At 41.0% G+C, this 13,650-nt stretch overlaps 1 protein-coding gene across 19 annotated transcripts in view; it reads right to left on the bottom strand.

The window, feature by feature from the left end:
* The window catches only part of CAST (calpastatin), a 59,632-nt gene that overhangs the window by 17,702 nt on the left and 28,280 nt on the right, over positions 1–13,650 (bottom strand). For 8 of the 19 annotated variants that reach the window (XR_014539776.1, XR_014539777.1, XR_014539778.1 and 5 more), the window contains 11 exons: positions 9,079–9,129; positions 7,908–7,964; positions 7,705–7,818; positions 6,700–6,801; positions 6,559–6,621; positions 6,140–6,238; positions 4,671–4,751; positions 4,530–4,583; positions 3,081–3,179; positions 2,884–2,979; positions 1,090–1,191 (listed from right to left, as the gene is read on the bottom strand). Coding sequence is in view for 15 of the 19 variants with exons in the window: in XM_083576727.1 (XP_083432853.1) it covers positions 1,090–1,191; positions 2,884–2,979; positions 3,081–3,179; positions 4,530–4,583; positions 4,671–4,751; positions 6,140–6,238; positions 6,559–6,621; positions 6,700–6,801; positions 7,705–7,818; positions 7,908–7,964; positions 9,079–9,129 (918 nt within the window). In the remaining 4 variants the exon portion in view is untranslated. Of the gene's footprint in view, positions 1–1,089; positions 1,192–2,883; positions 2,980–3,080; positions 3,180–4,529; positions 4,584–4,670; positions 4,752–6,139; positions 6,239–6,558; positions 6,622–6,699; positions 6,802–7,704; positions 7,819–7,907; positions 7,965–9,078; positions 9,130–10,236; positions 10,303–13,650 lie in introns of all 19 variants that reach the window. The other 11 variants (XR_014539775.1, XM_083576722.1, XM_083576724.1 and 8 more) reach the window with 3 other exon arrangements.

The following is a 13,650-nucleotide window of genomic DNA, read 5'->3' as shown; positions in this document are numbered from 1 at the left end:
GAATTGCATTGCTGGATCTTTTGCAAGCAAGCTGGAAGTCAGGGTGATTGTGCCATAGAAACGTGTTAAATTCTAAACATATTTCTATGCATACACACATACCCCTCATATTTGGCATATTTCTGCTTCCTCCAAGCCCCATTTCTCCTGCAGGCAACTCATAATCTTTGAATCTATATTTTTCCTTTTTCCTAAACTAAATAAAATAGCATTCATACATATTACAGATGCAAAAGAACTGTTATAGGTACTGTATCTGCAACATTTATTCGGGGGCAGAGGTGGAGGATCCTGAAAGTACTAATAAAAAACACATTTTATCTGAAGTGGCCCAATACATTTCTAGCCTTGTCAGCTTTGTTTCTCAAGATTAACTAAGAAAGAACTCTTATTTCTTTAATAGGAACTATAAAAGCTTGAAGAAATAACTAGGCAAAACTTAAAATGCATTGGGCATTTTCTGTGAATTAAAGTATTCCTTTATAGCACTTTTTGCATATTTCCTGTTGCTTTTGCTACACATCTGAAGAGAGTAATCCAGCCAAAAGTAAGCATTTTTCAGCTGAATTACTATCACAAGAAACATTTTCATCATGCATTTAACACATTGTAGTCAATGGGGCACAGAATCCTAGAATTGTAGCGTTGGAAAGGACCCCAAGGGTCATCCACAATTTATGCATGTCTACATAGTTTCAAGACTTTAAGTGGTATCAATCATGTACTAATTATTTATACAGCGATTGATTCACTTGCAATCCAATCCTATTATATTTACTCAGGAGCAATTCTTGCCTTGCCCAGCTGGGCTCATTCCCAATTAGATGTGTACAAGATTGCAGCCTTGGGAGTGTTTTATTTTTTTAAAAAGGTCATAGAGTACTGCAAAACTGCTTGTTAACAGAAGTCTTCCCAGTCATTCTCACACATTCCCACATTGATGAAGTTACATTGTAGTTCAGAAAAGAAGTAGGCCACTAGCTACTACTACCATAGAATTCAAAGTGCTTTCAAAGGTTTCTGCTAGCAGCAGACAAAGCAGTATTTTTTCCTGGCATGTTTTGCAAGATTTTGCAGTGTAAATAATACCTCTTCCACTTCCACAATGGAGCTAAGGTCTACTTCCGGTTCCGGTTCTGGCATGCCAAGCGTATCCACAAGAGCATCCAAGGCGCTGTCACTAAGGGCTGCCTGCATCGCAAAGTGATAAAAATGACCATGGGCTATAAAAACAGCATATGTCTCACGATAGATGCAATATATACTGAGATCATTAGGACTCCAGTTACGGCAGTACACTGATGAATCTGGCATCCTTAAACAGCAGAATACTGTAATCTAGACACTCTGTCTAAAACATTGCAGTGTAGGAGGGTAAGCTGTGTATTCTTCAGCTATTGGGCAACATGTCAAGCCACTTCAAGCGCCATATCTGTAGGAATCTAGCTTTTCTGTAGCAGAAGCTAAAATGTAAGTGAACCAGAACGGCTGAGGCTTGTGCATTTTGCCACTACTAAATCCATCTCTGGGTCTTGAAACGTGATCCAAGTATTTTATTTGTGGTCCAAGAGTGGTGAACTCAGACAAAGAAAATGACACTATATGGAGAAAGTCCACTGATATAAATTCCCATTTAACTAAATCACCTATAGGTTGTTGGACTGCTATCTAACTTCAGGTAAATAAAATGACTGGGTGTTATTTCCAGCTACTTAATGCTTATTATTCTCCAATATCTGGACGCAGCAGGTGAATGTGGCTTTTTTAAATACATATATGAGAAATAAAATGTACCGTATTTTGTTTGTTTGGCTTCCTCAAACCACCTCAAGGAAGTTTTAACTTTTGAAGGCAGGATAACAGTATTTCAAAACAAATAATATAGTGTTAAGCTCATCCAGTATCCTTAATATCAGTAGGCAATGGAAAGGCTATATGCAGTGATACCTTACTCAAGCAGAAAGTAAAAACAGAAGCCAAGCCAGCACCCAGGAAAAGCAAGGGAGCATTCATTTGTCAGAAAGGAAAAACCACCTCTTAGAGCAGGCACCCCCAACCTGCGGCCCTCCAGATGTTTTAGCCTACAACTCCCATGATCCCTAGCTAACAGGACCAGTGGTCAGGGATGATGGGAATTGTAGTCCAAAACTTCTGGAGGTCCGAAGGTTGGGGATGCCTGTCTTAGAGCAACAAAGGGAGTTAAATCACATCCTGACTCAAACAGCCAATACAGTATAGGTAACATTTTTAATCCCTAAGCGTCACATTTGTTTAAAAGGCTACTTATGACCACAATGAGGGCTATATTTCATGTTTGCAGTATATTTTAGTTCGGAACCTTTTTACTACAGATTCAGGCTGCGTACCCAAAGGTTCAAAAGCTTCTAATCTGTACTGTTCCAAATAATTTCACAATAGCAGCCAAACTGAAGTTATTTCAGAATGAGTAATTGATTCGTAAAAAGGTGAAACTTTTAAATCAATAACTGTTTCCAATCCACAAGAGTGTGCACACCTGGAATCTTATGCGCAAACGCACCATCATCATCCCCCAGATTTTAAAGGCATCTTGGCCATTGGACAAAGGGGGATGCTGAAGTAAAGAAGGGGGATGCAGGCAGCCAGGTGGTTTCTTAATAGAAATGTACCTTCCTCCAATAGGTTGCAGCCCAGTCTTCAAAAGCTTAAATACCTTTTTACTAAACAACAAGATTTAGCACTGACTCTTATACTACAGTTTGAGCATATATAATTTATGTGGAGCCCATGTAGTCTTTGCATGCTCACCCTTTCTCTCTCTCTAACTTTGTAATACTATTTTAGGATAGCAGGTTCTGTGTGGTTATTTCAGTGGGGTAGGGGATCAGAGTACTTAATTTATACCTCTTCCACTCTGGCTTTCTTTTCTTTCGGAGGAGCTGAACTGCTGATCGAACTTGCAGACTGTGCTTGTAGGAGTTCACCTTCTTCTGCAGGCTTCTTTTAAAACATGAAACAATTTAAATGTGTTGAGTTTTTCACAGGAGTCAGATTGTATGTCTAATAAAGAGGCCCTTTCAAAAAGATAGCAAAATCGGTACCTCTTTTGGCAAGTCTTTCTTCTCTCCAGCAGATGTTACAGCACTGCAAGTAAAATCAGATGACAGAGCACCTGCAAGGTCATCATCTGTCATTGTTGGCTAAATGAAAACACAAACTGGGTTACACTTTTAACCATTTGCCCAACAGCAGCTTACAGTTTGCGGGCATTTGCACATTTATGGATGCAGAGCTGTGCTGTAGTGTTGTCAAATCCTGAGCTAAATACACCACCTCTTACTTTGGCAACTCTGTGGAAGTTACAGTGGCTTATTTTCCCAATCCTGAAGTAGCAGCAGAAAGGGAAATAGGGCAGAAGAACTGGAGTGAGAATCACTCTCCTCACATAAATATATTTATGCCCTGGAGTTTTTAGAAAAACAGGTTGCCATCTTCGGTCAAGAGCTGACAATCTACCTCTTGATGGGGAGACTGCTTGTAGAAACAGGAGGATTTTGCAGATGATTTGTGTCTGCAACCCACAATCTGCTAAGGGAACTGCAGAATTACAAACTATTCTGAATGACTATTCTAAACTGACTCTATCAGTTGTTTGCAATTCTGCCCTGTGGCAGTCTGCATCAGCAATGGACAAATAGCAGATTATGATCTGGATCCAGATATTGATCCCTTGATTCAGGGACCGACGGGGTGAGCTCCCATTGCTTAGTCCCTGCTCCTGCCAACCTAGCAGTTTGAAAGCACGTCAAAGTGCAAGTAGATAAATAGGTACCACTCTGGCGGGAAGGTAAATGGTGTTTCCGTGCGCTGCTCTGGTTCGCCAGAAGTGGCTTAGTCATGCTGGCCACATGACCCGGAAGCTGGCCACATGACGCCGGCTCCCTCGGCCAGTAAAGCGAGATGAGCACCGCAACCCCAGAGTTGGCCACGACTGGACCTGATGGTCAGGGGTCCCTTTACCTTTACATGTTGTGGTGAATCAACTAGCATAAATATCTATTGCATGCAACATCTATCAATTTCTAGAGTCTAGCTACTGACTTCAGCATAAATCAAATGAAGAGATTTTAGCATTGGCCATACATTAACCACAGCTGTATACTAGAAGCCAATTAAGCCTGCACAGTTGTAGTTAAACCATTTAAACCTTTATATATCAACAATACCAAGACTACTCAAGTGCAACACCACAGCACACAATGTGTTGGAGGTATCCAGTCTCATTGACACATGTAGGTCATTACTAACTGATTTTAATGGGACTGAAGCATAAATAATTTAGGGTGATATTCAGCTAGGTTTTTCTCAGAATTGACCCAATGAAATTAATTAACATGGCTAAGTTTAGTCTGTTAACAGGTCTACTCTGAGTAAAACCACCATCCATCCCATTGATTACAATGCAAAGTTTATAAAGCACTAGGCATATCTTCAAAAACCAGTAATAAATTTTCCATTTTCACACTTTGTGCCAAATAAATAAACCATACCTGAGATTCTCCTACCGCCACTGGCGGGGGAACTGCTTTGCCATCTCCTTTACCCTGAAAAACAAAGTTTTGTGAATGAGTACTGCAACTAATGTGCAGTAGAGAAAGCATCCAAGGCACAGTTTTGGTTTTACTACTTACCTCTAGGAGTTTTCTGTACTCTGGAGGAATTGTGCTCTCCCGTTTACCCAGCTCTTCTATATATAAGGAAGACATTGGGTCCTGCATCATGTAAAAAATATTGTTGACTCTTTAAATCAATGACTAATGTACAAATATATACAATTCGTTCATATAAGATTATGATTTACAATTCATTCATATAAGATTATGATTTACTACAAAAAACAGAGCAATAACATTCAAATATTTGTTAACCAACTAAATTTACTAGTTGCTGCAAAAAACAACAACAATTCATTGAAAAACATGGCTAAAAATATAAATCATGCAGGTTCACAAGCAGTGAACCATAGTTTAGATCAGCTTTCCCCAAGCTGGTACCCTCTAGAAGTTTTGGATTACAACTCCCAGTCATGTCTGACCATTGGCCATGCTGGTGGAGGATGATGGGAATTATAATCCAAAATATCTGGAAAGCCACAAGGATGGGGATGACTGGTTTAGATTACCATGAACAAGATTGCAGGAGTCTCAAGCTCACACATTCTCTCTTCCATGGGAATAAAGAGTTATACTTCCCCTCTATACCCAATCTGGAAAATTATCAGGTCCCACGCCTGCTATTGCTAGATGTATTTTAAAAAACAAAACAACAACAACTGCATGTTCAATCCAAATACGTGTTTTCAAGTTTGGCCCTGACTGGGTCCCCTTGATTCAGGTGCTTTTAAAAAAATTGCTGAAAGGACTTCTACAAAGTCTTGCTGTTTTTGCAAACAGATTATGTATTTTTCTAAATTTAGAAGTTGGAAAATGGAGAGATCCAATGACAATCTAGGCTTCGAGCCCAGTTTATGGCGAGGATGAAGATAACATAATTCTCAACAACAGGAAAAGAAAGGGAGAGGTCCAGTCCAGGCAACCATCCATCCATTCTAAACTGTGTTTTAGATGTTTTCGAATAAGACGGCATGAGCCTCAGGCTTGTATGCGTCTCCTTCACCACTTTTCCATGTCTGAGAGAAGAAGAGGAAGAGAGCTTGTTTTCACTTTAGAACAAACTACAGTTCCCTGCTACGGATAAGCTCAGAGCTGTTGTTCATTCATAGGCATCTCCTGCCTTCCAACAGTGGAGGTTGAACATAAGACATCATGGCTAGCAATGAAGCTTTTTTTCCAGCCAGAGCTCACCAGAGCTCAGTTCCAGCACCTCTCAGGTGGGTGCCATTACCATTCTAAGAGAACAAGGGAGAAGTTCATGGTGAGCTCCAGCACCTCTTTTTCTAGAAAAATAGCAGCGGCTAATAGCCACTTGTAGCCTTGTACTCTGTGAATCTGTCTAATCCTATAAAGTACAATTCAGATCAAGTTCGCTAATGATTTGAAGTACAAATTCATATACAAAAAAGGTTACTGCTACCAAAACAAATCAGCTCACAAACACAGGCCTAATAAATAAGACTGTTTAAATACAGGAGATCTTATACCGAAACTGTTGGTCCAGTATATTCAGGAGTAGGTGGCTCGTTTTCTTCAGGACCTCCAAGGGTATCAATTAAATCATCTAAGGCAGCATCTATGTCAGACTAGAAAAAAAGATTTTTATGAAGTACATGGCACTTCAGGTAACTTATAGATATCCCTCCCGAATTCAGCAAAAAATATTCCTGCATTGCAAGGGTTACATGACACTCGTGGTCCCTCCCAACTCTATGATTCTGTGAAATGATCTAACTCAGTGATGGCCAAACTTTGCCCTCCAGCTGTTTTGGGACTACAACTCCCATCAGCCCTAGCTAACAGGACCAGTGGTCAGGGATGATGGGAGTTGTAGTCCCAAAAACATCTGGAGGGCTAAGTTTGGCCATCACTGATCTAACTAGACAGCAAATGAACTGTTGCTTACCTTTTCAGCTGGTTTACTTTCTGCAGCAGCTGGGGCTGGGGCTGGCAATTTGCCTTCTTTAGTCTGCAAATAAGAATGCATTTCTGAGAACTAAGCATAGGATTACATTTGCATCCAATTAATGCCAAACACTAAACTTACCTCTGCAGCTGCAACAGTCAAGCCTGCAGCTGCTACTGCTCCAGCTGTGCCAGCAGCTGCAACAGCTGCCTTGGTGGGCAATGACTTGTCATCAGGTTTAGCCTTAAGTGGAGAAAAGTTAGAGAGGTCCAGGTGAAACTTTGCCATTAATATTTTAAGGCAGCCCAACTACAACCTACACAAAACTATGTTGCAGCATGGACATGATGTTTTCCCTTCCTGGAGTTTTAATTGCATGACAGCTGGGAAGCTGAACATGGGAAAGCACACATATAGCCAGACATTACGAGGTCAGCCTTGCAGAAAAAAATGATCTATAAGAAATCACATTTTATTCAACACTTACAGGGAACTATATTAATGTTCTGTAATTATTTTACTGCAAAGAAAAACAAAAACATCCAAGTGTATTTATGTATTAAAGGTAAAGGGACGCCTGACCATTAGGTCCAGTCGTGGCCGACTCTGGGGTTGTGGCGCTCATCTCGCTTTATTGGCCGAAGGAGCCGGCGTACAGCTTCCGGGTCATGTGGCCAGCATGACTAAGTCGCTTCTGGCGAACCAAAGCAGTGCACGGAAACGCCGTTTACCTTCCCACCGGAGCGGTACCTATTTATCTACTTGCACTTTGACGTGCTTTCGAACTGCTAGGTTGGCAGGAGCAGGGACTGAGCAATGGGAGCTCATCCTGTCGCGGGAATTCGAACTGCTGACCTTCTGATCGGCAAGCCCTAGGCTCTGTGGTTTAACCCACAGCACCACCCGCGTCCCGTATTTATGTATTACTGTATATTAATTTATAACTAGAAAAAAGCAGGAAAAATGCAAATCATTTATTCAACTTATTTATGTTGGTAAAATGGTATTAAGCCTTGCATTGGTCCAGTTAAAGTTGGGTTTTATTCAATTTTTGTCCCATCCTTTGGGGCAAACACTTTAGATACCTAACCTTGGGAGTGCCACTCAAAAAGCTTTCTGAAGAAGGTTTTTCTGCTTATATTTTACCTTTGGTTCTTCTTTGGATGTCAGCTGTGTTGTTGTCTTGTCAATCTGACCAGAGGGTACTTTTCCAGTACTTGATTGCTTAGGTTCCACTACAGGTTTGCTTTGGCTTTTTGCCTACATGTACACACATAGAAAGATGAATGCCCTTACATAAATTTGCATTGTAAAGAATTATATCTCCTAGTAAGTAAAATAAAAATTACCCCTCCGGGTTCTTTTTGCTTCTCTTCTGATGAACGTTTAGACTGAGAATCATCTGGCTGTGTGAAAAGAGATAGCAATATAACTGATCAAATTTAAATGTAAACACACAGTTACAAATAAAATGTAAGCAAACTAGTCTGCACAACGAAGAAAGTAATAGTCAAAAGTATTTTCGCTGTGACGGAACAATACAAGCCTGAACGTTGTCCAAAAATCCAAAAGTTGTATTTGTATCACATGTCTATGAGCACAACTGCATGAAAATTAGGGGTGCTTGGTGAAGTAAACACCCCCTCTGAATGTCAAAATCTGAATGAATCTGGGATGAGCACAGCCCCTGCAAGCAAGCCTTTGACTGAATCTGCACTGACTTGCAGCCCACCTCTCCTTCATCTGACAAATCTTCCTGAAGGATCAAAATACACTCACGGGAATCATAGAATAGGCAGAAGTGATATGTGCAGGTTTCATCATGGTTTTAAGTAATACTGTGCAACTCATTTTGTGCCCAGTAACTATGGGACTTGTATTCTAACTCTTCATTCCCCGAGTGCAGGGAAGGTCTTTGCATCACTTGCTCTCCTGGTGCTGCTGTCTTCCCCCCTTACTGACATCCTTGTGGACATGCATTTGCACAGGCAATGTTCCTAAAAACTAACAGCCACTGTGCTAATGCAAGCTCATTTACTGATACATAGTTTACAAACCATTTTTGTTTATACCAGATTAAGTGCATAATGGAAGCTATTTATTCCTCTTGTTTTGTATCCTGCTGTTTCCTAAGAGCTCATTTACTCTTATTAAAATGCATCTAGGAACTAAGTGTAATCTCCACTGATTTCAGTGCAACTTAATTTCAGGCTGCTTTCCTTTGACACTGTGCGGAAATGGGAAATGGTCAGGGATAGTCAACTGGGCAAGCTGCTACTGTCAGAAAGCCACTATTTTCTTTTTCAAAGTTATTGTAAATTGCAGAATAGGCATTATGACATCCCATTGGAAGCAACCCAATAGATTGATAACACATTCAGAAGGCCCTGAACTAAACCTTATAGATTATGATACCCAGAACTTTTGTTTAAAACAAGCGAGCTTCATCACATATGTAAATGCTTATGACATATTAGTTCAGGACACAGCAATTCAAAAAATAAATGTATGTTACCTTACCTTAGCTAACTGTGCTGCTTTTTCAGCTTCTGCTTTGGCTTTTTGGGCTGCCTACAAGATGAACAATGTCAAACGAAAAAGCCAATTATTACATTATTACATTAAAAACAAATTGATATTCCTTAGAATGCAACAATATTTACAAGCTGAAACAGCATGAACAGAAGTTGATGAAATGGACTTTCCTCCTCGGGAACATTCATTGGCTACAGCAGAACAAACGCCTGAGAGCTGTTACTGATAGGGATTGCAATATTTTGAACCGATAGCTAAGGAGTAAAACAAACAAAACTATGACTCCCATGAGGCTTTTTTGAAAGCCGGTTTTTTAATTGACCGATGAATTCTTAACTCTTGTGTGGCACAAGATTGCTTATTAACCGTGAAGCTAGCAGAATGACATGAAGCAGGGCATAAAAATAGGCAGACAGTTAAGGAATTATAAAATCCAAGTGTTGAGGAATTATGTGGGGAGAGCAATTTAAATGGTGGATTAGAATGGAAAGAGAGGGGAGAGAATTCCCAGTCAGGAGAGAGAATATATAGCAAGTGAGACCTCGGGAGCAGCTTTACTATCATTGAACCAACAAGCGCTTTTTAAAGCTCTCAAAGAACACAAGCAACACAGCTGTAAATTGCTCACTTCAATTCAAGTGTTACATGTTTTACTCTGGATTAGCCATCATTCTAAAATTTGACCTGAAGCATTTCTCTAGTGCCTATATATATATACACACACAAGCCACACAGGCACACATTTTATAAGTACGCAAGACCTCCATTATAAACACAAAGGAAGAGCAGGAAATCCTAGGTGTTCTGTTTGTCTTGTAGCCCAAACAAGTCTGCTATAGCTGTATCCATATAGTTCTCCAATAGTGAAGTTCGACCACTACATGGATATTAGCCACCACGCATCTCTAGCTAGTAGTTGGCATACTGTCACGCCACAAGAACAAGGACACAAATGAAGTTATGTTTGGTGGTTTATTTCCATGGCGGACTGTATGCTTTTGGAAAAGATTGCAGCGTGACTATATGCAACTAAAGACAGACATAAAATGAAGTTTATTAGTTCAAGACTGATGAATGTGCACATGCTGCTGGTGTAGCTGGTGTTATTTTCAAACGCACACACAAAAACCAATCTCTTTTCACCTGCTTCTTGTTTCGTTTCCTTTTGTGGGATTCCACTCCACTGGCCTTTTGCTGGCTTGAAGAAGCCTAATATTGAGAGCACAAACTCAGGGTGCTTACAGAAATTGTGTAAGGCATGCCAAGGAAATGTGTTTCAAAAACAGGGTAGGCCGTTTTAGAGCATAAAGCACTGAAAAGAAAATTGCCTTTCCTTTTTAAAGGCTTTCTGAGGAAGTGTTTTATTTTACGAAAGGTTGAATTTTTAAACACGACATTTTCAGTAATAAGAGCTTCCGTGCCAACATGTGTTCCACCCTCGTTTCCAGCACAGGTGCACGTTACAGGAATTAGCAGGTGCATGTCTGAACACCATAGGTACCCATGTATTCCTTGTAATGGTGAACACTTTCCCCTTTGGTGAAAGGCTTATTGGTAGGACACAGCCTTGCCATACAAAAATTCCCAGGTTCAGTTCCTGGCATCTGCATAGAGGGCTGGAAGAGACTCCTGCCTAAAATCCTGGAGAGCTACTGCCGATCTGTGTTGACAATACTGAGATAGATGGACTAATTGTCTGAGTCAGCTTCCTACTCAGCTTGAGCCATGTTCTTTAAAAGTTACACTGACCTGGAGAGACTTGTCTAGGAAAGGTATGGAAACACATGGCAGGGCTATGCCTCTGTTCACCTCTCCCCAACTCTCTTTCCCCCAGAACATACAGGTAACAGGCATCCAAAAAATTAACAACCGCCAACAGTTGTGAAGGTCAAGTAAGTGTTGCGCTTGCATTAAAAGTAACACTGAACTTAGGTACCAATTAGAACAATGTCTTTTCCTATTCTGCACAGAAGGTTTACAGCCATAAAACACATCAAAGCAAGAGAGGAAAACAATGGAAATGAATTGAGCATGGCCTTTCCTGCAGCGTTTATGCTGCATCACTGGCTTGAGTTATTAGGTTGCAATGCTCTGAACACTTACTAGAAAGAAACTATGTTCCAGGAAACTAAACAGGACTTCTGGGTAAACAGGATAACACTGTTAGAGAACAGGGGATATGCTGACTGATTGTTTTATGTAATATTATGCATTGCAAGAGTGGAGCTGTGAAAAGATATTCAATAGATGATCCTTCAGCTGCATTTGCAGCTTCTTTTTGTCGCTTCCCATCCTCATTCTCTTTTCTTTTAAGCTGCCTCTTTCTGAACTCAGTTGCACTAATGCCCTTCACTTCTTAGCCAACCAGCACAAATCCCACCTTAAAGCTACAGGAGCAGAGGGAGTGGAGTAGAGTGGGGGTAGCCTTTTTTCACTGCCAGAGACCGTGTGGGCATTGCTCCAAAGTGTGGCACCCATTTGAAGAGGATGGGAGAGATTCCCTTGCTTTATCCAACGTAGCTGTCCTGGAAACCAAGTCTATTCTTTTTCCAGCCCTTGTTGTGTTGTGTAAGTAATGCTAAGAGATTGTCAATATAATTGTGGATGGAAGTCAAGTTTAAAATTCAGAAAGGATGCACCTCATGGAGAAAAGAAATGGGTTGAGTGGGAAAGACAGAAGAAGAATAGGACTGGGAATAGGCCAGTGGTACTTGCAGTCTGAGGCAGGGATGCGGGTGGCGCTGTGGGTTAAACCACAGAGCCTAGGACTCGCCGATCAGAAGGTCAGCGGTTTGAATCCCCGCGACGGGGTGAGCTCCCATTGCTCGGTCCCTGCTCCTGCCAACCTAGCAGTTCGAAAGCACGTCAAAGTGCAAGTAGATAAATAGGTACCACTCTGGCGGGAAGGTAAACGGTGTTTCCGTGTGCTGCTCTGGTTCGCCAGAGTCATGCTGGCCACATGACCCGGAAGCTGTACGCCGGCTCCCTCGGCCAATAAAGCGAGATGAGTGCCGCAACCCCAGAGTCGGCTACAACTGGACCTAATGGTCAGGGGTCCCTTTACGCTTACTTGCAGTCTGAGGACAGAAAGGGTCCCATTTTAACACAAAATCTGCTCACAATTATATGTGCTTCTGTACCTGAGCCATGAGGATAAAAATGTGAAACAGACCTGAACATACATATATATATTGGTGACTCAGATTAAGAGATCTCTTTTAGGTATACCCAAGGGGCTTGAGGATTCCCTGTGGGATCAATTACTTTTTTTCCTTTTGAAAAGGAGACCACAATGCCATATCAATAAGCTTCCCTTCAGTTTTCAAAGGGGTTTTATGGCATGGGAAGCTGCTGTTTGATAATAGCAAATGGCAGCTTCCTATACATTTTCTTCATGCCATTCATGTACCACTTCACTGTAAAAGAGACCCACTTCTGGGTTATGCAGAAAAGCAATTACTGAAACATATAGCAGCAGGGAAGCAAAAGGATTAATGCTCTCTCTTCCTGCAATCAAGGAAGCTAGAGCAGTTAAGAATGATTTTCAACCACTTCTTCTCCAACAAGCATTGATAACCTCCTAATCTAAAGTCTTGCTCTTTAGTAAGGCAACTCCCCATCAGGTAGATCAAGGCAAAAGGAAAAGGCACACCCCTTTTTTTGTTTCAACAAGTTTCAGAGATATGAAAGACAGAGATCTAAGAAGTAAGCAGATATCCCTCATTCCAAATTGCAACACTACCCTAAGCAGAATGCACAGAACTTTAGTTTACCATGTAATTTCAAAGGTGACTGGGTGATTTAAATTTTTCAGAAATGATTATTAATAGGCGCTTTGAAGGCCTAACTCAACCACCTCAATATTCCTCTGTGACTCCTCTTCTTGCTACATTAAGCAACTTCTACAAAGCAAAGGTATCACACAGATACAATTCACACATAGGAAAGAGGAGGAGCGACCATTTATTTTGTTCACAAGAGAAGAGCAGAACATTTCTAGTCTGATCTAAATTGTGCAAAAACAGGCTCTGCATTTCTAGAGCTGGGTTTTTGGCGCCCTCTCTAACAAGGTAAGGAACGTGCCAAGTGCTTCTAGTAGTCATTTGAATCTATAAATAGGATGCCCACTTTGCCTATTTATATGAGCACTTGAGTGCCAGTCCCATGAAGGTGAACACCAGAGCGCAAGAACAGCTCTCTCAGAGTTTGGCTTACATTGACAAGTTGTGACAAACCTGCCTCAACAGAAACGTGATTTACAACTGGCAAGTAAGCAAGTTAATAGAAGCTAAATACTGTATTTTTCGCTCTATAAGACGCACCAGACCACAAGACGCACCTAGTTTTTGGAGGAGGAAAACAAGAAAAAAAATATTCTGAATCTCAGAAGCCAGAACAGCAAGAGGGATCACTGTGCAGTGAAAGCAGCATCCCTCTTGCTGTTCTGGCTTCTGGGATAGCTGCACAGCCTGCATTCGCTCCATAAGACGCACACACATTCCCCACATTAGGAGGGAAAAAGTGAGTCTTATAGAGCAAAAAATACGGTACTCTAGA

Source organism: Podarcis filfolensis (genome assembly GCF_964270895.1).
Source record: "Podarcis filfolensis genome assembly, chromosome: 11".
Taxonomy (NCBI): Eukaryota; Metazoa; Chordata; class Lepidosauria; order Squamata; family Lacertidae; genus Podarcis; species Podarcis filfolensis.
This window is presented reverse-complemented; position numbering and strand designations above follow the sequence as displayed.